Raw genomic sequence first — 27,017 nt, 5'->3', positions numbered from 1 at the left:
AAATGTAATGCAATGTTTTGTAAGGTGATTGCCGAGGCATTCTCATTGTGAAAAGTAAGTCACATGTACATGGACTGGCATTTAATGTTGTATTTGTTCCTTTCTATTTGTTTTTTGTCTGTTCATATTCTTTTTGGGGGAGTAAAGTCAGTTTAAAAATGACGTTAAATGCATAGGCCTATAGGCCAAGTTTAATGACCTTGAGGTTATCAGAGGTCATATGTCGTTTTACAAATGAAAAATGAATTCAGCACCCAAACATTTAACAAACAAGGCCATTTGCTAACTTCATTAATCATTTTAGTACATTTCATTCCTTAGAAAGCTGAGAAACTGGGTTCAGCTGAGACGTTTACAGGCCCAAAGTTCAATGACCTCTAGAGGTCAACAGAGGTCAGATAGAGCTCGGCATATTGCAGATTTGAATTCGGCACACCCAAATTGACAAAATAAGACTGTTTGCCGACTTTGTCTCAAAAATGCCTTTGGGTGTCACAATTCTGGATTTTGGTACCAGTCTATAATGTGAAAAATGCACATGTTGAATTATTTAAAAAAATTTTTAACTTTATTAGGACTCTGAAGTTAGAATCACTTTTTGTTCATCATAAGCAACTAACAATATCAACTAGACATGTTTTAGCTTCTATGTGTGTTTAGGTCTTGCTATACTTCATCTCATTATCTGTAGCCACTTTATCCTGTTCTACTGGGTCGCAGGCAAGCTGGAGCCTATCCCAGCTGACTACGGGCGAAAGGCGGGGTACACCCTGGACAAGTCGCCAGGTCATCACAGGGCTGACACATAGACACAGACAACCATTCACACTCACATTCACACCTACGGTCAATTTAGAGTCACCAGTTAACCTAACCTGCATGTCTTTGGACTGTGGGGGAAACCAGAGCACCCGGAGGAAACCCACGCGGACACGGGGAGAACATGCAAACTCCGCACAGAAAGGCCCTCGCCGGCTGCTGGGCTCGAACCCGGACCTTCTTGCTGTGAGGCGACAGCGCTAACCACTACACCACCGTGCTGCCCCACTATAGATATCGTGCATGTTTAAGTGCTGTACCGGTACCCTTTAAGAAGGAATGAGGAGGAAGAGTGGAAGTAAAGAAAGCAATGCAGTTATTATGATAAGTCAAATTATAAGTTATTAAGTTGACATGAGAAGAATTAATAGTGACTGATGAATTTTATGAGGTTTTGTCATGCAGTGAGAGGCAGGACGCAAGTGCTTAATCAGGGCAAATCAAGCATCATTCATAACAAAATAATCAATGAAACCACATGTCCAAGAGTTTAAGCTAAAAAAAAAAAAAGAACTAAAACTGTTGTCATTAGCTTTGAATTTACAATAATAATGCTTAGTATAAGAAAATGACATTTAGAAAATACAAACAATGAAATAAATCAGAAGTAAATACAGATCAAGTGAAAGCAATCGGGTAACAAATCAGTGGTAGAACATGAGTGGAGACAGGACTAGAACAGAAACCATGATCACATTTGTCACCATGGGAACAGTTGAACAAGGAGGCAAACCATGACCCTAGCTAACCAACAAGCTAGCCCAATGAGCTAGCACTTAATCACCAGTACCACTGTCTATTACTTTAGCAGGGATGAGAGTTTTCCGCTTTTCGGCAGATTTCCGCTTTTTCTGAGCGAAAATCAATATTATGCCAAATCCGTTGAGATGTTTTTTCCATTGAGGAGGGTTGGGGTATGTTCCTTCGTGATACTCAAGCGTACGACGATGTTACATGTTTACATTTTTGCCATCTTTAGTCTCGCTAAGTCTCGCGGTAGAATACGTGTTATCTACAATGTAATTGGCCAAAACATCGCTGGCGAGAGCATGATAGCCAATCATAACAGTTGTTACAAGAGTGTGGGAGAGAACAAAAGCCAATCATAACAGTTCTTACAAGAGTGTGGGAGAGAACAAAAGCCAATCATCTCATCTCATTATCTCTAGCCGCTTTATCCTTCTACAGGGTCGCAGGCAAGCTGGAGCCTATCCCAGCTGACTACGGGCGAAAGGCGGGGTACACCCTGGACAAGTCGCCAGGTCATCACAGGGCTGACACATAGACACAGACAACCATTCACACTCACATTCACACCTACGGTCAATTTAGAGTCACCAATTTAGTTTGTCATTTTTGTTGATCATAAATTATAACCATACCCTTGAATGTAGAATGTGATTTTATTTTGAATTCAAACAATACTCCTATTGATTTGAAACATATTTTCATGTAAATATATAAAAAAGACAACAGATTTTTTATCTACTACAACTCAGATTGCAGGAAAAGTGGTTTGTAAGGCCTTATTTTTCAAAATTTTCCTGGGGAGTATCCCTCCCGGATCCCGGCTTCGGGCGCCATCTTGTTTTCTGCTTTTTTGGTGACCACCCACTCTCATCCCTGCTTTAGACAGTGGTACTGAACTAATTAATGTAACATGGAGGAAAGAAAAATCATTTTAAATAAAGTAATATCAGAGAGGTACACCAACCAGTCTTGTGGAAATTTTCTTGCCAGTAGAGCTTGTTTTGACCAGTCCTTAAATCATAAGACTGTCCTCTTATGATGCCTAGTGCTGTTTGTAATTTTTATAAGGTACCTTTATCACTCTGAAGGCATTTAAAATTATGTTTAAAAGCTTAATTTTATCATTTATACTAATTTATATTGGAGGTTTTTGTTGAGTATGTGTTATTCATATATCCATATGCAAGCTTTATTTTAAATGATCCACAAATACTGTAAATTACAGTTACATGATAATATTTCACAGTTATTAAGTTATTTCCATTAATTTAAGTTCTAATTGTTAACTGAATGATTTGCAATGTAATTTTACTATCACAAAGTAAAAAGTAGATCATTAAAAAGAATAGGGGCGGCACAGCGGTGTAGTGGTTAGTCCTGTCGCCTCACAGCAAGAAGGTCCGGGTTCGAGCCCTGTGGCCGGCGAGGGCCTTTCTGTGTGGAGCTTGCATGTTGTCCGCGTGGGTTTCCTCCGGGTGCTCCGGTTTCCCCCACAGTCCAAAGACATGCAGGTTAGGTTAACTGGTGACTCTAATGCCGCTTTTCCACTACAAACGCAGCTGAGCCGTGCCGTGCTGAGTCGAGCTGAGCGGGGCTGTTGGAGTTGCATTTCGACTACAACCGCGCTGAACCGTGCTGGCTGGAAGTGGGTGGACACATTGGGTGGAGTTAGCGAAAGTGGGTGGACGTCACGTGATGTCGTTTAGCAGCGCAAACAGTGACATCAGTGAGCTTTTAAGCGGTAGTCTCACGACCCGAATAGTAAACAATAAACATGGAGGACATGGAGTCGTTAGTGTTGCTGGTCTTGGTGCTGTGGCTTGTTGTCACCGACAACGCGGACAGATACTGGCAAGAGCGTATAGATGAGGCGAGGCGCATAAGGCTTCATAATTCTCGTAATTCGTAATTCTTCTCCTTCCGGGTTTACGGTGTTTACAGATCCCAGCGTGCTCGCGGGGCGTGTGTGGGCATGTGAGGACACTCCTCCTCACCAATCAGTGCACAGGGGAGTGTCTGCTTACGCCCCCAGCCTCACTCGGCTCGCTTTGGCTCGCTTCAGCCCCACTCCAAAACGGTGCGAGTTTTAGGGGTGAAGCAGGGCTGAAGCGAGCTGAGTCGTGCTGTTTTTTGGTAGTCGAAACGCGAGCCGTGTCGGGCTGAAGTGAGCTGAAGCGAGCTGAAGTGAGCTGAAAAAGGGTAGTGGAAAAGGGCCATAAATTGACTGTAGGTGTGAATGTGAGTGTGAATGGTTGTCTATGTGTCAGCCCTGTGATGACCTGGCGACTTGTCCAGGGTGTACCCCGCCTTTTGCCCGTAGTCAGCTGGGATAGGCTCCAGCTTGCCTGCGACCCTGTAGAACAGGATAAAGTGGCTACAGATAATGAGATGAGTAAAAAGAATAGAGTGAATTTGCAGATTTTTACAGGGTTTCAGAAAAAAGCAGATATAAGCAATGTTCAGTACACGTGTGTTGTGCATGTTGGCTTTGTCTTCCTCCAGTCAACATGTACTTGATCATATGTTTGGGACAATGAGGGCAATTATTTGTCATTACTTTATTATTTCATTGCTTTCTTTCATTCTTTTCTCACTTATAAATGTAAATTGATCATGTGGCTGCTTTAGAATCTCCCTTCACATGTATGATTGAAGTTGTTACTTAATTATTCAAATCATTAATTAGACAGCAACTTGGCTATGTAAATTGCCCTATGATTATATGATGCTGTAACTGTAGAGCACTGAATAATTCATTATTGATTAAATATTTCATCATGATCACAGAATATCTTTTAATGTGTTCCCACAGCATGTTGCCTGAGGGCGGCTCATGTTACCTGTGTGCCAAATTATCCATGTAGTCTCAATTTGTAGTAAATAATGGGCCTATTATATGAACCATGCTTTTTTTTTAAATCTGAGAACAACATCTCTCATCTCATTATCTCTAGACGATTTATCCTGTTCTACAGGGTCGCAGGCAAGCTGGAGCCTATCCCAGCTGACTACGGGCGAAAGGCGGGGTACACCCTGGACAAGTCGCCAGGTCATCACAGGGCTGACACATAGACACAGACAACCATTCACACTCACATTCACACCTACGGTCAATTTAGAGTCACCAGTTAACCTAACCTGCATGTCTTTGGACTGTGGGGGAAACCGGAGCACCCAGAGGAAACCCACACGGACACGGGGAGAACATGCAAACTCCACACAGAAAGGCCCTCGCCGGCCACGGGGCTCGAACCCGGACCTTCTTGCTGTGAGGCAACAGCGCTAACCACTACACCACCATGCCGCCTTGAGAACAACATTTTAGGTCAAAATTAAACACAGTGGAGACAGTAAAAATGGTACAAATCATGACACAACATAGTGCTGGATGACTTATGGTTTGTTAGAAGCTAGCTGCTAGAATATTAAATCATGCTTTATCGACTCTGAAAAAGAAAAAAATACCCTTTTTACACATTCCTTCATATTTATTTTACTGTTTTGTAATGAAGGATACGTTTATGCTGTCTTGCTGAAAAACACTGTTATGATAGGTTACTAGTATAGCATCGTAACTTTTTAAGGCTGTCACACAGTAACACACACACACACACACACACACACACACACACACACACACACACACACACACACACACAGTGTAATATAACAACGGACACATGTCAACTCTGGCAAAATTATGCCACTTACAGAGATATTAATGTACTTGGAATGTAAGATTTGCTGTGTGTCCTGAAACAAAACCTAGAAACAAATATACTGTATTGCATGTTTGAGTGTGAACTATACAAGTACTTGATGAAAGTAAAAAGTTAAAGGAAATTGTGAAAATATATTGCATGCTGCATAATTGTGGCAAAAATCAAGTTGGTGCAAATATTGCCATTTAAATGACATGCAAGACTTGTGAATTATGCCTATATATTGTTAATGCATACCATGAGATCCGAAAGTAAGTGCTGTATAAATGTCAGGGTATTTGAAAGGGTATGATGGATAAATAATGAGTGTAGTGTGCAAGGCTGCATACATTAAAGTTAATAGCTGTGGTTTTGGTGGTGCATCATGTTTGACTTGCTAATTAAAGATGCATTTAAAGCAATCTCCTCCTCCTAACAATGTTAATTGCAGTATGGTGTCATTCCTGCAGGACTAATTGCATCAGGACGGAAGGAGGTGATGAATCCCACAGCTGCAATGAGTCCCTTGGGTTCCAGGAGCAGTTTTGGCTCCATGCCAGTGCTGGGCAGCCAACAGGAAGGGGCGCTTCAGTCTCTAAGAGGATACGCTACCCCAAGCAGTAATGGGATCCTTACAACCCAGACCAATGGACCTGTGGAGACCAAACGAGAGGCAGTAGAGCTCATGACTATTCCGGTCATTGGGGAGAACCATGAGAACTATTCTGGAGAAGGCAAGGATCATATTGAAGAGAGTTACACACTGCCAAAGGTGTCTACATCACAAACCTCTCCACAAAGAGGGAGTTCAGAAGAGGAGAATGATACTGATGGGAGTGGAGGAAATGATTTATTTATCAGCAGCACTCAGATAAAACAGGCTACTCTGGAAGCCTCTGAAGAACAGAATGTTTTCATCCAAACAACAGTGCAATGGGAGCTCCTAGATCTACCAACTGGACAACCCTCTCACACTGCCAGTGTCTCCAAAGACACCACGGTTCCTAAGGAGGCCAGGGGGGAGATCCTCTACATGCATCATCCTACAGAAGAATCTAGGAACACTCATTTTAAAAGGATCAAAGTGCCTTTACTCAAGAAGAAGCTGAGCACACACACACCCAATGCGTCTGAAATCCTGACTCCTTATGTGGCCACAACTTCAGAACTCACCCCAGAAGCTTCAAGTGCTACTGACCAAATGCCAAGCACCAACACCGTGACAACACTGAACAGTCAGATTCAAACTACAGATGCAACCACTGCTGAAGATACTGTGTCTGTTATAGATCCTGAAGTATTAGTTACTTGGTTACCAATGGTTCAAGAAGAAACTCAAGAACCACAGACATATGTGTCTACCACAGTGACGAGTGTAAAACTTGAGACTACGAGCAACACAGTTCAACTGACCACACCATATGTGAAGGAAACATCCAGGCAGGCAGAGACTGAACCAGAGACCCAACCAGCTCCTACCACTGGGAGCACAAGTGGAGATAACACAAGCAACGCTGCAGTCGACTATGAAAACAACTCTTTAGCTTCATCAGGTGAGTTTCTTCTGCATTGTTTTGTCATCCACTTTGTCCACACAAGCTTGCGTGACGCTGTTATGATTAGCTTGTTCTTTGTTGAACACCACGATTTATATTAAGTGACTTCAGCTTGCAGTGAGAAAGGCTCATTCGTCATGCCTCACCTGTTCCCTGATCTTACCGTCCCTCTCTCATTCTTTTCAACATCAGGGATAAATGTAAACAAAGAAGGAGAATGACACTGGATTGAAACAGCACTAGCAATCTAATTAGAGGTTCATGAGTAGTGGAATTGGGGCAGCTGGCTAAGGCAAAGATCTTCGACCTGAACAAATCAGTGTTGGCAGAAGACAGTAAATGTGTGCAGTAATTACCTCCAGTCACTTTCTCTTTCACATTCACTTACTTTGCATTTCATGGCTTTTTGTTAAATAACTTTTTCATTAAGTAATTTATGGGCATGTTTTAAGACCTTTTCTTGCCATTTTCCTCCTAATATTGCTACACTGCAATGGATTTACTAGTAAAATTCATCTTGTGTGATGACATTATTTACAGCACAGCAGCCAGCTGAAAAGAATCATTCTCATCCTCTATTCGGTCATTATTCCCCTTATCCTGATTCTGCTTTAGAAAAAGACAGTTGATGCTCCATGAGCGAAAAAGGATCTGACAAGTAAAGGAATGAATGAAAACAACCAGGGAGACCCTGGATCGTCTCTTTTTTCCCGTAGTACAGGTGGAAATTCATCAGCCTGTTTCATCAATGATCTGCTGCTGGAGAAGCTTCTGCTGTCTGCTTTTCCCAAGAGACCTTTTAGGCATCACAGAAGGGCATTTTGAAAAATGGCTGCTTTCATGACAATCATAACAGCAGTGCAGTACCCACTGGCTCTTAATTGGAAAGAGGTATTATTGTGTGAAAGGTGCTGCGTCTCGCACGTTGGAGCTTTCTGTCAATCCCATTGATGTGACCGCGAGCTATGTGAACATTCACAAAGGTCAGTCAATATTCATAAATAGACACACATCTCGTACAAAGAGATGTGTGCCCGCCCACTCCATACTCACTTGATGGGGCATACTATCACACAAAATATCTCTACACGGAGCACAGCGAGGAATCTATTAGTGGAGTAGATAGAGTAATAAGCTACATTTAGCTTGTGTATCTAAGGATATGTGTAACAAGGAACACAGATGAACACATACACACCCCTTCTGCCTGCATTTATCGTATGTTTTGCAAGTGGCTTTACTGCAATTGTGGCTACATACCTGACACACCATTTCTTGTTTTATTTTCTTGTTACACAATCAATAACATAATGATGGACTGTGCTGTTAAAGGAAACTAATCCACACTGGGGTGGTGCGATATTTTCCAGAGTATGTCTCAAAATCTCTTATACCACAGCGATTTGGCAGCAATTACAATTTTTAATTTATTAACGAATAATGCAATTTTTTTAACCATTTATAGTTACAGTTAATGTTATGAAACAACCGTGAGAAAAGTTAATTTCTGTTAACACTTTATAACACTTGTAACGAGTTCCTTCACCAGCCTCTCTTTTTTTTCTTCCCTTGAAGATAATAACACAAAAACTCAACTTGTCTTGTTACCAAGAAACCAGAAATTGCTCAGTTTTGAAGTCTCTCATGATGCTTATTGACTGCTATATCACACTCACACTGGAGACTCATCTCATTATCTCTAGCCGCTTTATCCTGTTCTACAGGGTCGCAGGCAAGCTGGAGCCTATCCCAGCTGACTACAGGCGAAAGGCGGGGTACACCCTGGACAAGTCGCCAGGTCATCACAGGGCTGACACATAGACACAGACAACCATTCACACTCACACCTACGGTCAATTTAGAGTCGCCAGTTAACCTAACCTGCATGTCTTTGGACTGTGGGGGAAACCGGAGCACCCGGAGGAAACCCACGCGGACACGGGGAGAACATGCAAATTCCACACAGAAAGGCCCTCGCCAGCCCCGGGGCTCGAACCCAGGACCTTCTTGCTGTGAGGCGACAGCGCTAACCACTACACCACCGTGCCGCCCACACTGGAGACTCCTTCCGTAAATGTTACATAAACCTCTCCTAACAAAAAGCTGCACAGTATCAGTGACTGTACCTTTTTCTCTGTTAAATGACAACGTTTTCTTAATGTGCTTATTATTAGGCTTGGATTATGTGGAACATCTAACTTACAAGTCCTCGTAAATAATTTGTTACTACAGAAACAATAATATATTAGAACAAGCAAATTAACCCCTTCGATGCCCTTGGACGAGTCACGTACATCATGAAATCGTTTACCGCTGTGCCTTATGACGTACGCTACTTGTCATAAACACCGCCTTTTATGTACCTTACATGGCACATTACTTTTACTTCACAGTGGTACATTACTGTGAGTTGGCCTGGTGGTTAGCATGCCTACTTCTCAATCAGGAGATCGTGAGTTCTATTCATGGTTGGGTCATACCAATGACTGTCATAAAAATGGTATTTGGTGTACATTGTGTTTTCAAGTACTAGTAATTCATGTTTATGGACAGGTTCTCATTGACAAGACCTGTTGTTTTGCTTTTGAAGTTGTTTTTTATTACTAAAGTTATTTTTACTCTGCAGCAGTGTTTTTTGTGATGTTTCTATACAAATATTAAAATATAAATTTCTGAACAAGTTAGAGAAAGATTATCAAAATATCCCAATTTTGACCTATTTTTGTCTTATATGCCCGGCACATTACAATTAATTATGGGTGGCAGCCAAGGGGTTAAAGCGCATATCACGGGTAAATTCAGGAGCAAGATCAATGTAATTCTCATCTCATTATCTGTAGCCACTTTATCCTGTTCTACAGGGTCGCAGGCAAGCTGGAGCCTATCCCAGCTGACTACGGGTGAAAGGCGGGGTACACCCTGGACAAGTCGCCAGGTCATCACAGGGCTGACACATAGACACAGACAACCATTCACACTCACATTCACACCTCAATTTAGAGTCACCAGTTAACCTAACCTGCATGTCTTTGGACTGTGGGGGAAACCGGAGCACCCGGAGGAAACCCACGCGGACACGGGGAGAACATGCAAACTCCACACAGAAAGGCCCTCGCTGGCCCCGGGGCTCGAACCCAGGACCTTCTTGCTGTGAGGCGACAGCGCTAACCACTACACCACCGTGCTGCCCCTCAATGTAATTCTCCTATTTTATATTAAACTTTGGTCAAATATCTGTAACATTCTGCATTCTCTGCAATTTTTTTACCTTGCGCAATACCAGAAAAATTCAATTGAAATCAAGCCATTTGAGGCGAATTGGTCCGCCTCTGAAAAAACTTGCCATTTGGATTTCCCGACAAACATTGATTTTCGTGATGTCATCTGCGGGACGCCTCCTTCTGAATCCTACGTCAGCGCTGGTTTGTTTATGAGAAAACGACCTGGTGGTTTTCTGCAAATTTCTTCAACGTTATCGCGTAATTATTAAAATGGTTAACAGATGTATCGTAGGAGGGTGTAGCAACACCAATCTTGATGGGATTAGTACTCATCCTTTCCCAAAAGACCGGACAATGAAAGAGAAATGGGAGCGCTTGGTCTACACAGGCTGTGCACTGAAACCGTGCAAAGCTCGCGCAGCCTGCTGGCGCTTCCGCAGATAACGTCACGAATCTGGCTCCAGACTCCCTTGGGATTTTTCCAGACGCGTTTTGTTATTTTATTTTTTTCTGCTGTAGACAGATGGCCTTGTGCAAAATTACCCTTCTGGATGAGTGTGTAAAGGGACATACTTTCATATAAAAAAAAAAACGAAATTGGTCCAGAATATGCACTTTAATATAAACCTTTGACTTAAATGAGTCAAATGATAGATGGAACTGCTCTTATAGAAACTTGATCAACCCACTCTGATTCAAGGACTCAATTGTTTTGAATGTAACTACATAATACTAGGCTGAAATTTTTACTGGAATCAGTTTAATCAAATTGTTGATACTGGGCGATATGGTGGTGCAGTGGTTAGCACTGTCACCTCACATCAAGAAGGTTCTGGGTTTGAACCTTGCAAATGACAGGGGCCTTTCTGTATGGAGTTTGCATGTTCTCCTTGTGCGGGTTTCCTCCCACAGTCCAAAGACATGTAGATTAAGTCACCTGGATACTTTAAATTGCCCACAAGTGTGAATGTGAGTCTGGATTGTTGTTCTTCTCTGTGTTAGCCCTGTGATAGATTGGTGACCTCTCCATGTTGTACCCTGCCTCTCGCCTTTAGTCAGCTGGGATTGGCTTCAGCTTCCTGCACAACCCTGATGGATAAGTGATATAGAAAATGGATGAGTGGATGTATGTTGACACTTCCACTGCAGGTTTGCCGCCAATATATAATTCTCTTTCAAAGCAGTTCTCTCTCTCTCTCTCACTGGCTTCCAGCAAAAAATCTGCAGGCCTCAGGGGAGAACTGACTGTGATTTGTTAAAGGTAGCATTAACTTAAAATAGAATAGGTAGAGGAGACAATAACTTAAAATAGAGGAGATATTTAAAGAGGGGTTTACGCTTTGTGGTTTCTCTGTAACATGCTGCGTTAACTAAAACAGGAAGAAACTGTTTATAGCTTACAAAAAGTAAGTGATAGCAGGTACTAACTTGCCACATACACATTCCACAACATTATATGTTACAATAAATAGTTAAAATGTGATGCATCCTCCATTAATAAATTAAAAATTCTATTTGTTGGTACATCACTGTGGTATAATCAGAATAACACACTTTGAGCCAGTTTTACAGTATCAGTCAAAGGTTTTCACACACCGACTCATTCATAGGTTTTTTTCTGTATTTTGACTATTTTCTACATTGTAGAACAATACTGACGACATCAAAACTGTGAAATAACATATGGAGCATATAGTGGTGCTTGAAAGTTTGTGAACCCTTTAGAATTTTTGATATTTCTGCATAAATATGACCTAAAACATCATCAGATTTTCACACAATTCCTAAAGTTAGATAAAGAGAACCCAGTTAAACAAATGAGACAAAAATATTATACTTGCTCATTTATTTATTGAGGAAAATGATCCAATATTACATAACTGTGAGTGGCAAAAGTATGTGAACCTCTAGGATTAGCAGTTCATTTGAAGGTGAAATTAGAGTCAGGTGTTTTCAATCAATGGGATGACAATCAGGTGTGAATGGGCACCCTGTTTTATTTAAAGAACAGGGATCTATCAAAGTCTGATCTTCACAACACATGTTTGTGGAAGTGTATCATGGCACGAACAAAGGAGATTTCTGAGGACCTCAGAAAAAGCGTTGTTGATGCTCATCAGGCTGGAAAGGGTTACAAAACCATCTCTAAAGAGTTTGGACTCCACCAATCCACAGTCAGACAGACTGTGTACAAATGGAGGAAATTCAAGACCATTGTTACCCTCACCAGGAGTGGTTGACCAACAAAGATCACTCCAAGAGCAAGGAGTGTAATAGTCGGCAAGGTCACAAAGGACCCCAGGGTAATTTCTAAGCAACTGAAGGCCTCTCTCACATTGGCTAATGTTAATGTTCATGAGTCCACCATCAGGAGAACACTGAACAACAATCGTGTGCATGGCAGGGTTGCAAGGAGAAAGACACTGCTCTCCAAAAAGAACATTGCTGCTTGTCTGCAGTTTGCTAAAGATCACATGAACAAGCCAGAAGGCTATTGGAAAAATGTTTTGTGGACGGATGAGACCAAAATGGAACTTTTTGGTTTAAATGAGAAGCGTTATGTTTGGAGAAAGGAAAACACTGCATTTCAGCATAAGAACCTTATCCCATCTGTGAAACATGGTGGTGGTAGTATCATGGTTTGGGCCTGTTTTGCTGCATCTGGGCCAGGACGGCTTGCCATCATTGATGGAACAATGAATTCTGAATTATACCAGCAAATTCTAAAGGAAAATGTCAGGACATCTGTCCATGAACTGAATCTCAAGAGAAGGTGGGTCATGCAGCAAGACAAGGACCCTAAGCACACAAGTCGTTCTACCAGAGAATGGTTAAAGAAGAATAAAGTTAATGTTTTGGAATGGCCAAGTCAAAGTCCTGACCTTAATCCAATCGAAATGTTGTGGAAGGACATGAAGCGAGCAGTTCATGTGAGGAAACCCACCAACATCCCAGAGCTGAAGCTGTTCTGTACGGAGGAATGGGCTAAAATTGCTCCAAGCCGGTGTGCAGGACTGATCAACAGTTACCGGAAACGTTTAGTTGCAGTTATTGCTGCACAAGGGGGTCACACCAGATACTGAAAGCAAAGGTTCACATACTTTTGCCACTCACAGATATGTAATATTGGATCATTTTCCTCAATAAATAAATGACCAAGTATAATATTTTTGTCTCATTTGTTTAACTGGGTTCTCTTTATCTACTTTTAGGACTTGTGTGAAAATCTGATGATGTTTTAGGTCATATTTATACAGAAATATAGAAAATTCTGAAGGGTTCACAAACTTTCAAGCACCACTGTATATGGAATTATGTGGTAAATAAAAAAGTGGTAAAGGAACAAAATATGTTTCATAATCTTGTCCAGGAGTTGAAGTTCAGTGATAGGATATTGGGCAGCAAGAAAGAAAGCAATAATCTTTGTGTTGTGTATTCATGGGTGAAATATAGCCACTCATCTCCCGGACATGTGTGTGAAACCGGCACATAGTGGTTATGCTGTTCTATTTTGTGACATCAGTGGAACATCCATATTTGGACATCCCTGTTCTCTTTCTACGGCTCAGCACCTACAACCCCGATTCCAAAAAAGTTGGGACAAAGTACAAATTGTAAATAAAAACGGAATGCAATGATGTGGAAGTTTCAAAATTCCATATTTTATTCAGAATAGAACATAGATGACATCAAATGTTTAAACTGAGAAAACGTATAATTTAAAGAGAAAAATTAGATGATTTTAAATTTCATGACAACAACACATCTCAAAAAAGTTGGGACAAGGCCATGTTTACCACTGTGAGACATCCCCTTTTCTCTTTACAACAGTCTGTAAACGTCTGGGGACTGAGGAGACAAGTTGCTCAAGTTTAGGGATAGGAATGTTAACCCATTCTTGTCTAATGTAGGATTCTAGTTGCTCAACTGTCTTAGGTCTTTTTTGTCGAATCTTCCGTTTTATGATGTGCCAAATGTTTTCTATGGGTGAAAGATCTGGACTGCAGGCTGGCCAGTTCAGTACCCGGACCCTTCTTCTACGCAGCCATGATGCTGTAATTGATGCAGTATGTGGTTTGGCATTGTCATGTTGGAAAATGCAAGGTCTTCCCTGAAAGAGACGTCGTCTAGATGGGAGCATATGTTGCTCTAGAACCTGGATATACCTTTCAGCATTGATGGTGTCTTTCCAGATGTGTAAGCTGCCCATGCCACATGCACTAATGCAACCCCATACCATCAGAGATGCAGGCTTCTGAACTGAGCGCTGATAACAACTCGGGTCGTCCTTCTCCTCTTTAGTCCGAATGACACGGCGTCCCTGATTTCCATAAAGAACTTCAATTTTTGATTTGTCTGACCACAGAACAGTTTTCCACTTTGCCACAGTCCATTTTAAATGAGCCTTGGCCCAGAGAAGACGTCTGCGCTTCTGGATCATGTTTAGATACGGCTTCTTCTTTGAACTATAGAGTTTTAGCTGGCAACGGCGGCTGGCACGGTGAATTGTGTTCACAGATAATGTTCTCTGAAAATATTCCTGAGCCCATTTTGTGATTTCCAATACAGAAGCATGCCTGTATGTGATGCAGTTCCGTCTAAGGGCCCGAAAATCACGGGCACCCAGTATGGTTTTCCGGCCTTGACCCTTACGCACAGAGATTCTTCCAGATTCTCTGAATCTTTTGATGATATTATGCACTGTAGATGATATGTTCAAACTCTTTGCAATTTTACACTGTCGAACTCCTTTCTGATATTGCTCCACTATTTGTCGGCGCAGAATTAAGGGGATTGGTGAGCCTCTTCCCATCTTTACTTCTGAGAGCCGCTGCCACTCCAAGATGCTCTTTTTATACCCAGTCATGTTAATGACCTATTGCCAATTGACCTATGGTAATGAGTTGCAATTTGGTCCTCCAGCTGTTCCTTTTTTGTACCTTTAACTTTTCCAGCCTCTTATTGCCCCTGTCCCAACTTTTTTGAGATGTGTTGCTGTCATGAAATTTCAAATGAGCCAGTATTTGGCATGAAATTTCAAAATCTCTCACTTTCGACATCTGATATGTTGTCTATGTTCTATTGTGAATACAATATCAGTTTTTTGAGATATGTAAATTATTTCATTCCATTTTTATTTACAATTTGTACTTTGTCCCAACTTTTTTGGAATCGGGGTTGTACATACCCCCTATTGATGATACTCTTGGGAACATCTCCTTGGTGCCAGATCAATTGCAAGATATTACGAAACAACTACAGTACCAGTCAAATGTTTGGACACCCCGACACATTCATAGGTTTTTCTGTATTTTGACTATTTTCTACACTGTAGAACAATACTAAAGACATCAAAACTATGAAATAACAGATGGAACATGTATGGAATTGTGTGGTAAACAAAAAAATGTTAAAAAAACCCCACAATGTTTCATATTTTAGATTCTTCAAAGTAGCCAGCGTTTACCTTGATGACACTTTGTACACTATTGGCATTATCTTAACCAGCTTCATGAGGGAGTCACCTGGAATGCTTTTCAATTAACAGCTGTGCCTCGTCAAAAGTTAATTAGTACAATTTCTTGCCTTATTAATGTGTTTGAGATCTAACAGTAAATAGTAAATAATAAAAATACAGTAAATAGCCCTATTCCACATCTGTAGTAATCCATATTATGTCATGAACCGCTCAACTAAGTAAAGAGAAACGACATCCATCATTACTTTAAGATATGAAGTGACTTTTAATTAATAAAAATAAAGAAAAAAAACATTGAATTCGAAGGGGTGTCCAAACTTTTGACTGGTACTGTATATGAAATAATCCACTTTGAGGAGGTAACAATATCACACCAACCCAGAATGGATTATTTTCATATAACAGCACGGCTTGTTCTGTGTTATTCATTCCGAAGCACTTACCAGGACACATTTTTGCAATCATGGATTAACTGAGCATGTTTGTTAACCAGTTGTATTAATTAATTACATAATCATTATCGCAGCATTGTTCAAAAATATTTCTTATATATTTCTCATATATCTGAATTGTTTTCACACTATATTCATCACATAATACTGTGCACTCCTATAAACACACTGCATCTAGGTCTAGATCAGAATTTGGCTTCATCTGCAGCTTTTTATTAAGTCAGGTAAAACATGCACCAGACTTTAAATTAATTTTCTGTCTGAGGCTCTGCCCAAGGTGTAGCTGATTAGTATCACTTTATTTTACTGCTAAATGTCAAGAACACAGTAGCTTAATCAACCACGATACCTGTGAACAGAATTTGTTTGGCTCTCACATGGATTTATTTTGCTCTCATGTAAAAGTAATCTATCCTGGCTGCTCATGCACCTGTTTGATCTGCTTATGCACTGATTTTTATGTGCACAAGCCCAATTACACTATACTCACACAAATTTGCTCTCCTCAAAGGATGTGCACACTCAAATTCACCCTGCTCACGGATACAGGACACTTCGTCCAATGCCATTTCATCCAATAGTTAAGACATTTCGTCCAAAGCCTTTTTCATATGCACTATCAACTATTTTATATTTCAGTTATTTGTTTGTTTGAAATTCTCAACGGAATTTGACCGAAGCAAAACACATTTTTGCAGCGTGTAGTTTAACCACCTGCCACTCGCCAAACGCAAGTTGTAAAATCTAATGGCGAGTAAAGATCGCCCCAGACCCACCTTTCTCGGTGAGTGTGTTCAAAACGATGGGTTCCTACCTAGTATTCATGTAAAATCCAAGAAATATTCAACAAAAACTCCTTCCTCGCGCAGGACTCTCGGGTGCGCTCCGGACCATGCGTGTGCCTTATTAAGACTGGTTATAGGATGAATTAAATGGCTTCACTGGACTCAAAGCTCGGAGAGCAGCCTGTAATGGTAAGAGTCGCTCGTTTGCTTTACAAAAATGTTTTCCACTTCGATCAAATTCTATTGAGAATTCTTCTTTAGGATTGGTTTAAAAATATACAGCAATTTGTCGCACATATTGTCACCTCACTATCTTTAGCCATATGTTTCCATTTATTATGGGGAGATGCAGTCATAAACCTGCTTAATGCACTCCCTTAAATGAATAAAATACTATTTAAATAAAATATTTATTGAAACATTTGACTGATTAAGGCTGTGTTGGCCTTATTAAGACTTGCTGTATGATGAATCAAATGGCTTCACTGGACTCAAAGCTCGGACAGCAGCCTGTGATGGTAAGGGTCTACTTGTTTACGCCCCTTACACCAAAGCATTCGTACTACAGCACTCATTTGCTTTACAAAAATTGTTTATTTCCATTTATTACAGGGAGACACAGTCATAAACCTGCTTAATGCACTCCCTTAAATGAATTATGGCTTGTTTATATCTCAATCTTGTCGCACACATTGTCACCACATATAAAATAATTGATAGTGCGTATGAAAAAGGCCTTGGACGAAATGTCTCAACTATTGGACGAAATGGTCATTGGACGAAGTGTCCTGATCCCCTGTTCACTTGCGAAACTCTTTACTCTCCTGCACTCAGATTTCCTTCTAATTCTTGGATGTTCATTGTAGCAGTGCTACCAAAATTGTTAACCAGTGAGAATAAGTGAGAAGCTTTGAAGTGTGAAATTTTGTTAATTTGCTCCATTCTTATCGCAAGCGGAAACCAAAAATTACACTGGCCATTTTAAAATAGTTTTGCTGTGAAATGGTTTATTTAAAAAATTCCTGTAACATAATTAAATAATCATCTTCAAAAACAGCACAGTTTCCCATTTTGTCGGTCATTCACAGTAGCAGGAGACAGGTCACTTGTGTTGCTTGTTACTTCCTTCCAAGCTTTATGTAACAGTTCCTGATGTGGGTGGAGCACAAAAGCACAGCAGGCGAGAGTTGATGTTTACACACACTACTGATCTTTCTTTCTTTCACTCACTCACACATGTGTTGTGGTCAGGGGAGAGACCCCTTTTCTCTGCTCTCTCTCCTTTTATGCTCCATCCCTATAACTAACACACACACACACACACACACACACACACTAATTGACAGCAGGTGGAATGACTTAGCCACTTACCTTCCCCGACCCCGCCCTCCATTCACAGACAGCTGCTTGGCCACACCCCCGCTGCCACATACCCCCACCGCCCAAATCAACTTGTATCGATACAGTTATACCACTATCGTACCAGTATATATGTGAACACAGCTATAGACACAGACAACCATTCACACTCACGGTCAATTTAGAGTCACCAGTTAACCTAACCTGCATGTCTTTGGACTGTGGGGGAAACCGGAGCACCCGGAGGAAACCCACGCAGACACAGGGAGAACATGCAAACTCCACACAGAAAGGCCCTCACCGGCCATGGGGCTCGAACCCGGACCTTCTTGCTGTGAGTAGGGATGGCGAAAACTAAAAAAAATCTTGACCAACCACCGAGCCTCATTAGCCGGTTAAAGTCGCTTAACCTATGTGTTTAAAATTCTAGAATTGGAATTATTACAGGGATGCAAACGGCGCGCCTTTTGGCGGATGCCGCCCTCTCCATGGCTGAATCGCGCAGATCCGACCTTCCTTTCCCAAGGGGGGGCGTTGGAGCGTCCGACCACAACTTCATCAAAGCAAATTCTGCATATAAGTAAATGCCGCCACAGTCCACGAAACACAGGAAGTACAAGCACGAGAAGAAAACAGCAAATCAGAAAGCCGCGCGCCCGCGCAAAATTTAATGTGCGCACTCTGATCTACTGATTGCGCAGCCTCCGCGCAAACGCGCGCAGCCCCCCCGATCCACTGCCCTCCTTTCACCCCCCCACGCCTCATGGACTGCAACGGCACCCGCCTATTTAGTAATTTTAATACAGAATCCACCTTGAAATTACAATCGGACACTCCAACGCCCCCCCCCCCCCCCCCCAAAAAAAAAAACGGATCTGCGCGATTAAAAAAAAAAAAAAGTCGGCATCTGCGCCTTTAGTTTGTGTGGAGAGATATGATCTGCAATAACATGCATTGTTGGCTACAGACCGAAACATACTTTCAGAATGCACTGGCCAAGGCAGGACTAAACTCCATGTGCCTTCTAATAATTAAAAAAAAAAAAAAACACAATAGTAATTTGTAAGCTAAAAAGCCGGTGTCTACACTTTTCTTTCACCGAGTGGCAGCTGGGCGGGACATGACTGAATGGGTGTTTCTGATTTGTCAGCTGTCTTTAACTGGGGCGGGACATGACTGAATGGGTGTTTCTGATTTGTCAGCTGTCCGCTCCAAAATCGGCAGCTTCAAAACGATTGATTTTTTTTAACCGACAACCAAAAAAAATTAACCGGTTGATGTGGTCAACCAGTCATCGGTTAACATCCCTAACGGGGAGAACATGCAAACTCCGCACAGAAAGGCCCTCCCTGGCCACTGGGCTCGAACCCGGACCTTCTTGCTGTGAGGCGACAGCGCTAACCACTACACCACCGTGCCGCCCGTAATGCTAATTATCTTCATTTATATTGCACAATAAACAAATGCATCTCTGTGGTACATAGTTCATTTGTGTCTGAATATGAAAAGCAAATGTGTTCAGATCCTGTAATATTGCTAACTTTCCATTTTTTGATAGGGCTTTGGTCTTGCTTCTAAATGCCTGCATTCACTAAAATGGCGTGTGAGCAGCAGGGGCTTCTCTTCAATTTCCTTGACTAATGAGCTGATGAGTTGCTTAGAATAATTTGAGGATGACTTTTGTTGCAATGAAAATGCAAGAATAAAGCATAAGAAATATAAACGTGTGTCCAAAAAAGTCAGGATGAAACTAAGCGTGCATTATGCTTGGAAACAGCATCATTTCAAGTGTGTGTATGCAGTTTTGTGCATAATCCAAGCAAATCCATGCAGGGGCAGGATAAATTTGAGTGTGCACATATATTTTGGTCCAAAAGGAAAAGTAATTTGTGTGAAGTCAGAATCTCATGCTCTCAGCTTTGGCAGTAAAATAGACTCGGTAGACAGTAAAATGGAAGACATTTGAGTTATAGCTTTCCAGCTAATCTTTAAGGCCACCTACTATGCCTACAAGGTAAAACACATTGAATATATGAAAATCTAGCTTGACTTTTTTTTCTTTTTTTTCTTCTTCTAGCCGCCTACCAACCCTTGAATTCAGTGTGAGGAGACTATTGATTTTCTACACTGTTTTCTTTATTTCTGCATCCAGCTCCTTCAGATTTATGCTCACAAACGCATTCTGCTGCTTATTTTTTTCATCATTGTTATGTCTTGTTTCTTGCCAGTGTTTATGAGAGTACTTAAGAAACCATGGATAGTCAAAGATCTGGCATTGTGTCTTATTTCAGGAATATTCTAAGCAGGATTTTACAGTCAGTTCATCATGTATCTGTTCTTTTGATTTAAATACTGTAAATGCTCATGTGTTCTATATCAGTCACACCGTATCAAATCCTATAAAATCCGCAAGCACTTTAATGGCAAGGATTCGCTTTGTGGAGCAGTAGAGCTCAGTATAATTTTAAAAAACAGCTTCTTTACTGTGAACAGCATTTATTTTGGTAGAGAGTCCAGAGAATATACCAAGAATCTGCAGATGTTTGTGTTGTGAATATTACTTTAGACTTATTCATAAATACACATGATGGTTATGTAAAATTTAAAGTTGGGAAACTTAAACTCTATTTTATTCAGAGAACTCTCAGTATGTTTATTGGTGCTTGCTTTCCCCCTTTATGTTGAAGTTGAATTTTCATGCTTTATATATTGGTATATTTATTAGTCTTGGCGTTCAGAAAAACAAAAATATAATAAAAGTTCAATGGCAGAACTGGGCATGGATGTTGTTTTGAGAGCTCATGCAAAAAGGTTCAAACCTGATTAAAAATATCCTCTTAGGGTAGGTATCAAAAATAACAATTAGACTTCTGTGTGAGATATGGGCTTCTTTATCCTTTATTTTATCCATTTTTCTCACAATCTATTCATTGCTATTTCTGACCCAATAGCTGATTCTTCCTACATTACACAACAGTTTCAAATCTCTAGCCCAGTTCACACAGCCAGTTCAAGGCAGTAATGTTGCTGTTTTATTCCGCCTCGTTGTTCTATGTAAAAGGTCAGAATGCGGAATGGGGGGTCATTTTGTTATGTCTCTGAGCCAGAACGATTGGTAGTAACAACCAGAATTGACGTCTGTGTAAAAGGTACAGCTGGCATTGTGGAACAGGGTTGTGATGCCTTTGACATTCTTATTTCCAAAACTCGCACAAATTCAAACATCTCTGTCTCAGGGGTCTAAGGTCTACGTGCTTACTTTACTTAGATTTGAAGAGTGGTATAAATGTGCATGGCTAGTAAAAGCAACTCAACACTTACTTCACCCTCCATTATTGTTTTGAAAGCAATGCCAGCATGCTCAGGGTATTCGTATTTCTGACGTGTAGTATTTTATCCATCACACTAGTTGCCAGTGCTCTGTTGTATTACATGTCACAATTTTGGTTCCAGAAAGCCAGCACACTATGTAAAAACCCACACTGGTGTAAACAACCAAAGTCAGCATATTGAGGGGTCTTCTTTACAGCAGTATTGTGGGATCTCTGTGTAAAAGTGGCTTCTGAGAATGAAGGCTAACACAGATTTCCAGCAACCAGCTAGAATAAGTGGAGAGAGAAATGTCATCCATCTGACAAGTATGTAGACCAGAGGCCCTTTGGCTTCATTACCGCATTGAACAACCAGCGGATTTATCGGGAGAGCAGCTTATTTATCTTTATAGAGACATGGCTAACACACCTTGTACCGGATGCTAACGTGGACCTGCGGGGATTCATTGCTGTGAGAGCTGACAGAGACATTAACACATGCCGGGGAAAAGGTGGGGGACTCATCATTTATGTTAACAACCGCTGGTGTAACCCGGGACATATCTCCGTAAAGACAGTTTTATGTTGCCCGGACTTGGAGCTGCTAGCCGTTAGCCTGCAGCTATATTATCTGCCGAGGGAGTTCAGTCACATGATCACCATCTGTGTTTACATCTCTCCGAGGGCAGACACAGCCGCTGCATGTGAGAGGATTCACTCTGTCACAGCAAGGCTGCAGACACAGCACCCTGAGGCATTTATGATCATTTCTGGGGACTTTAATCATGCTACTTTGGACTCTACTTTGGCTGCTTTTTACCAGGCTGTGGATTGTCCAACAAGGAACAACAGGACAATTGACTTGCTGTATGCTAATGTGAGGGATGCATACAGAGTCACACCCCTCCCCCCACTAGGGAAGTCTGACCACAACCTGGTTCTTCTACAGCCAAAGTACACCCCCCTGGTTCAAAGGCAGCCTGCAACAACTAGCTCCATCAGGAGGTGGTCCCCTGAAATGGAAGATGCCCTCAGAGACTGCTATGACATCACAGACTGGGATGTGCTGCTTAGCCCACACTGTGAGGACATAGAGGGGTTGACACACTGTCTGACGGATTACCTCAACTTCTGTGCAGACGTGGTCTCCTCCGCTAAGACTGTACGGTGTTACCCTAATAACAAGCCATGGCTAACACAGGAAGTCAAAGCTGTCCTCAACAGGAAGAAGGTCACCTTTAGGAGCAGGGATAGGGAGGTGATGAAAGCAGCACAGCAGGAGGTGAAACGCTGTGTGAGGGAAGCTAAGGACAGCTACAGGAGAAAGGTGGAGCAGAAGCTGAAGGAGAACAGCATGAGGGAGGTCTGGGAAGGTGTGAAAACCACAATACAAAGACCAGAGTTGTTGAGGGGACAGTGGAGAGGGCGAACGAGTTGAATGACTTCTTCAACCGGTTCAACCAGCCCACGTCCCCCCCACCCTCCCTCTCACTGCAGCCATCTCTCCTTCTTCCCTCAACACACCTCCCCCCAGTCATCACAGCAGCCCCCTCTTCCCCCACCTCAACACAGACTCCTCCATGCATTACTGCAGACCAGGTCAGAGGTCAACTGAGGAAGCTTCACCTCAGGAAAGCAGCAGGCCCAGACAAGGTGTGTCCCCGACTACTGAAGACCTGCGCTGCTGAACTGGGTGAACCACTCCAACGCATCTTCAACCTCAGCCTGCAGCTGGGGAGAGTGCCCACCCTCTGGAAGACATCATGTATCATTCCAGTTCCCAAAAAGAATCGGCTCAGTGAGCTGAACGACTTCCGACCGGTGGCACTCACTTCACATCTGATGAAGACATTGGAGCGGCTCTTCCTCAGCCTCCTGAGACAGGATGCGAGTGGGCCCCTGCCTGGTGACCTGGATCTCCAGTTACCTCACTGACAGGCCACAGTACGTCAGGCTGAAGGACATCACGTCTGACACTGTGATTAGCAGCACCGGATCACCCCAGGGCATGGTGCTAGCCCCTCTTTTCTTCACCCTGTACACTGCAGACTTCTGCTACAACTCGGAGCTGTGTCACATTCAGAAGTTTGCTGATAACACAGCCATCGTTGGGTGTATCAGTGACAACAGAGAGGAGGAGTATAGGAGCCTGGTGAGGGACTTTGCTGTGTGGTGCAACAGGAACCATCTGCAGCTCAACACCTCGAAGACCAAGGAGCTGGTCATTGACTTTGGAAGGTCCAGACCAAGGTCACGACGAGTTCTGATCGAGGGAGTCGAGGTGAAGGCTGTGGATTCCTACAAGTACCTCGGGCTGTGGCTGGACAGCAAGCTGGACTGGACTTGCAACACCAATCACTTATACAGGAAGGAACAGAGGAAGGAAGTATATACTTCTAAGGAAGGCTATACTTCCTTAGGAGGCTGCGGTCCTTTAACATCTGCAGGAAACTCCTGTCGATGTTCTATCAGTCTGTGTTCACCAGTGTCCTGTTTTACACCGTGGTGTGCTGGGGGGGGCAGCACATCCAAGAAGGACACATCCAGGCTGGACAAACTGATCAGGCGGGCCGGCTCTGTGGTCGGCATGAAGCTGGACTCTCTGGTGACGGTGGCAGAGAAGAGGTCTATGAACAAACTATTGAACATCATGGACGATGCCAGTCACCCTCTGCACACCATCATCGGCAACCAGAGGAGCCTGTTCAGTGACAGAATGCGCCTTCCCAAGTGCAGGATGAACAGACTCAAAAACTCCTTTGTCCCTCATGCCATCAGACTGTACAACTCCTCTCTGGGTGGGAGGAGGGGTAACAGGAGGACAGAGGACGGGAAGGAGCAGTAGCCTAGCCTAACAATAAGCAATACCGGACAATGTGCAAAATAATGTGCAATATAAAGTGCAACATCTCTCCTGCTGCCCCCCCTTTCCCTTTTTTTCCCTCCTCTCTCTCCCCCCTTCCTCTCTTCCCCATATCTTATTCTTTTTATATTTGTATATGTAAATACTTAATTTAATTCAATTTATCTAGAAGTTTTTCTCTATTTCTTTTCTCTGTTTATCTGTAATGATGCTGCTGGAATCTTAATTTCCCTGAGGGAACCCTTCCAAAGGGATCAATAAAGTTTTATCTAATCTAATCTAATCTAATCTAATCTAATCTAATCTAATCTAATCTAATCTAATCAGTCTTCCCTATTCTTTCACTTAAAGCAGGGGTCACCAAACTTTTTTCTCTGGGGGCCACATTGTCGTTCCTGACTGTGATGGGGGCCGGGGTCGGGTCAGCTATATAACATAGAATTGTATGACCCAGACAAATATGACCACCAGCAGGCCTCATTATGTAGTAGAGATTACTAGCCTGGCACAGCCATCCACACTACTATATCCATACTACTATATCAACACTTGATTCCTGGCACATATTTGTTTATCTTTACTAGTGGTTTGCAAAGTAGTAATCGAGTCTTCACACTTTGTTTTAATTTGAAATGCCACAGATATTCCATTTATTTATTTTCAAATAAAAATAACATCAAAGCTGTCAAGGTAAGAAACATCTGCCTAGTTGAGGTGATTGACACTGGCAAAGGTGAGTGGAAAATTATAAATTGTAGGTAGGCCTGTTGATACTATTAATAATATTAATAATAATTGTGTGCAGCACTTAATAAAGGTCAAATAAATAGGCCTATAAAATAAATACATTTAAAAAAAACAGTGAAATTATAATATGAGCAATAGATCAATAGATCACAGCAGTTGTGCTGTGTCCTGCACGTCATTGCTCTCATCCATGGCCAAAGCAAAAAACTCGAATTCTGACGCTCTCTCATTCAGCTGGTCATACACGTTGTCCCCCAAATCTTCGGTTCGCCTGGTCATAGTAGGTGCGGAGAGACTCACCTCGTTGAGTGCATCCTTCTTGTCGGGACACACCTCCTCGGCCACAGCAAGCATGCATACTTTAACAAAGTCCCCATCAGTAAACGGCTTTCCATGGGTAGCTAGTAGGTGAGCTACCTTATAGCTAGCTCGGACAGCAGCCTGGTTGATCTGGGTTTGGCGAAGGAATGCATTCTGTTGTGCAGCCAGTCCGCATTTCATCCTCCGAATCCTGTCTTCTCTTGTTTGCCCTGGCAAACTAGCATACTCTTTGTGGCAGGTTTTGTAGAGACGACGCAGATTATATTGTTTGAAAACCGACACACTTTCTTTACATACAAGACAAACTGCATGGTCCTTACACTGAACGAAAAAATAATCGGTGGTCCACTGTTCTTTAAAAACTCTGCACTCTCTGTCAGCTTTTCGCTTACCGCTAGCATTTTGCTGCCCTGAACACTGACAGTTCTCTGTGCGTGCGCTGCCTGTCACTGCTTGATCCCGAGCATATGATGAAAATTCAGAAAATATGAATAGTTCATTTTATAACTAAATATCAATTTTAATTGATAAAATCAACAAAATACAAGATGCAGACATGTTATTATTTGCTAAAAAGCAATTAAAAAAAATAGGCCATGACCACTTTTGGGGATTGCCTCATAGGGCCGGTTCAAATGGTGGGAGGCAGAGGGGCTGGGGGCCGGTCAAAGGGGGGTAGCAGGCTGGAGTTGGCCTGCAGGCCGTAGTTTGATGACCCCTGACTTAAAGCATATACGCAGATCCATGGCCTCACTTTTGTTTATAAATGCCTTGAGACCTCAAGAATGGCACAGGAATAGTTTTAAGTGTTAACAATAAATCTAATATAGTAATTTTTATGATTAAACTGATTTATATAGGTAGTGGTCTGAGTGAATGACCTTGAAATCTGTAATGTCACAGCAGGAAGTCTATCGGTCTCATCGCCATTTCCACTATACTAAAACACAGAGCTGACTGCAACTCTGATCCTCCATTTTGAGCTAATTTATCACCATGCCATGTAGATGTGTTGCTGCACCCGCCAGCAACATAACAGAAGGTGGATTTACGTTGCATTCACGGCCCAAGAATGTTCAAACTGCAAATATTTGGACGCATTTTGCGAGAAGTTCACGGACACATTGGGCGCCTATGAAGTGGTCTCTCCTCAGCTCTGCACATTTTACTGAAGACTCATACAAGACCTCTGATCTGTTGAGGAGCGTTGGCTATAAGCCCGTATTGGAAGAGGGTGCAGTATCAACAATTAAAGAAAAAGAAAACTACAAGAAAAGGAAAGTATTTTTTTATTTTTTTTTAAAGCAAAGTTCAGTTGCACCAGTCCTCCCGGAGTGAGCTGAGGGTTGTTGCTAAAACCCGGGATGAAACAGGATGTGACATATCGCTTGGGCAGTGACCTCCCCGCAGTTGTTGCTAAAACCGGTGATATCCCGTCCCGGGTTTTAGTAATTGCTTGAGCCGAGCAGTAATGGCGGAGTACTCCGTATGGATAAAATGGAGAATGAGTGGACCAGCCGTCTGATTTCTAAACTGGATATTGCTGCCATCTCACCCTTACGTGGAAGAAGTGAATGAACAGAGAACTGAACGAATAACTGAAAGTCAGATTGTTTCAAAACAATTGGCTACAAGATCGGCCTTCAAGAAGCG

At 42.1% G+C, this 27,017-nt stretch overlaps 1 protein-coding gene across 1 annotated transcript in view; it reads left to right on the top strand.

Moving 5' to 3' along the window:
- Window positions 1-27,017, top strand: part of ncanb (neurocan b) — a 177,828-nt gene that overhangs the window by 28,891 nt on the left and 121,920 nt on the right. The window contains exons 6-7 of the mRNA XM_060940663.1: window positions 5,741-6,823; window positions 7,735-7,809. Of these exons, the coding sequence (XP_060796646.1) occupies window positions 5,741-6,823; window positions 7,735-7,809 (1,158 nt within the window). The remainder of the gene's footprint in view (window positions 1-5,740; window positions 6,824-7,734; window positions 7,810-27,017) is intronic.

Source organism: Neoarius graeffei, chromosome 15 (assembly GCF_027579695.1).
Source record: "Neoarius graeffei isolate fNeoGra1 chromosome 15, fNeoGra1.pri, whole genome shotgun sequence".
NCBI lineage: Eukaryota > Metazoa > Chordata > Actinopteri > Siluriformes > Ariidae > Neoarius > Neoarius graeffei.
Note: the sequence above shows the minus strand (reverse complement) of the source record. Positions and strands in the feature narration are given on the sequence as shown.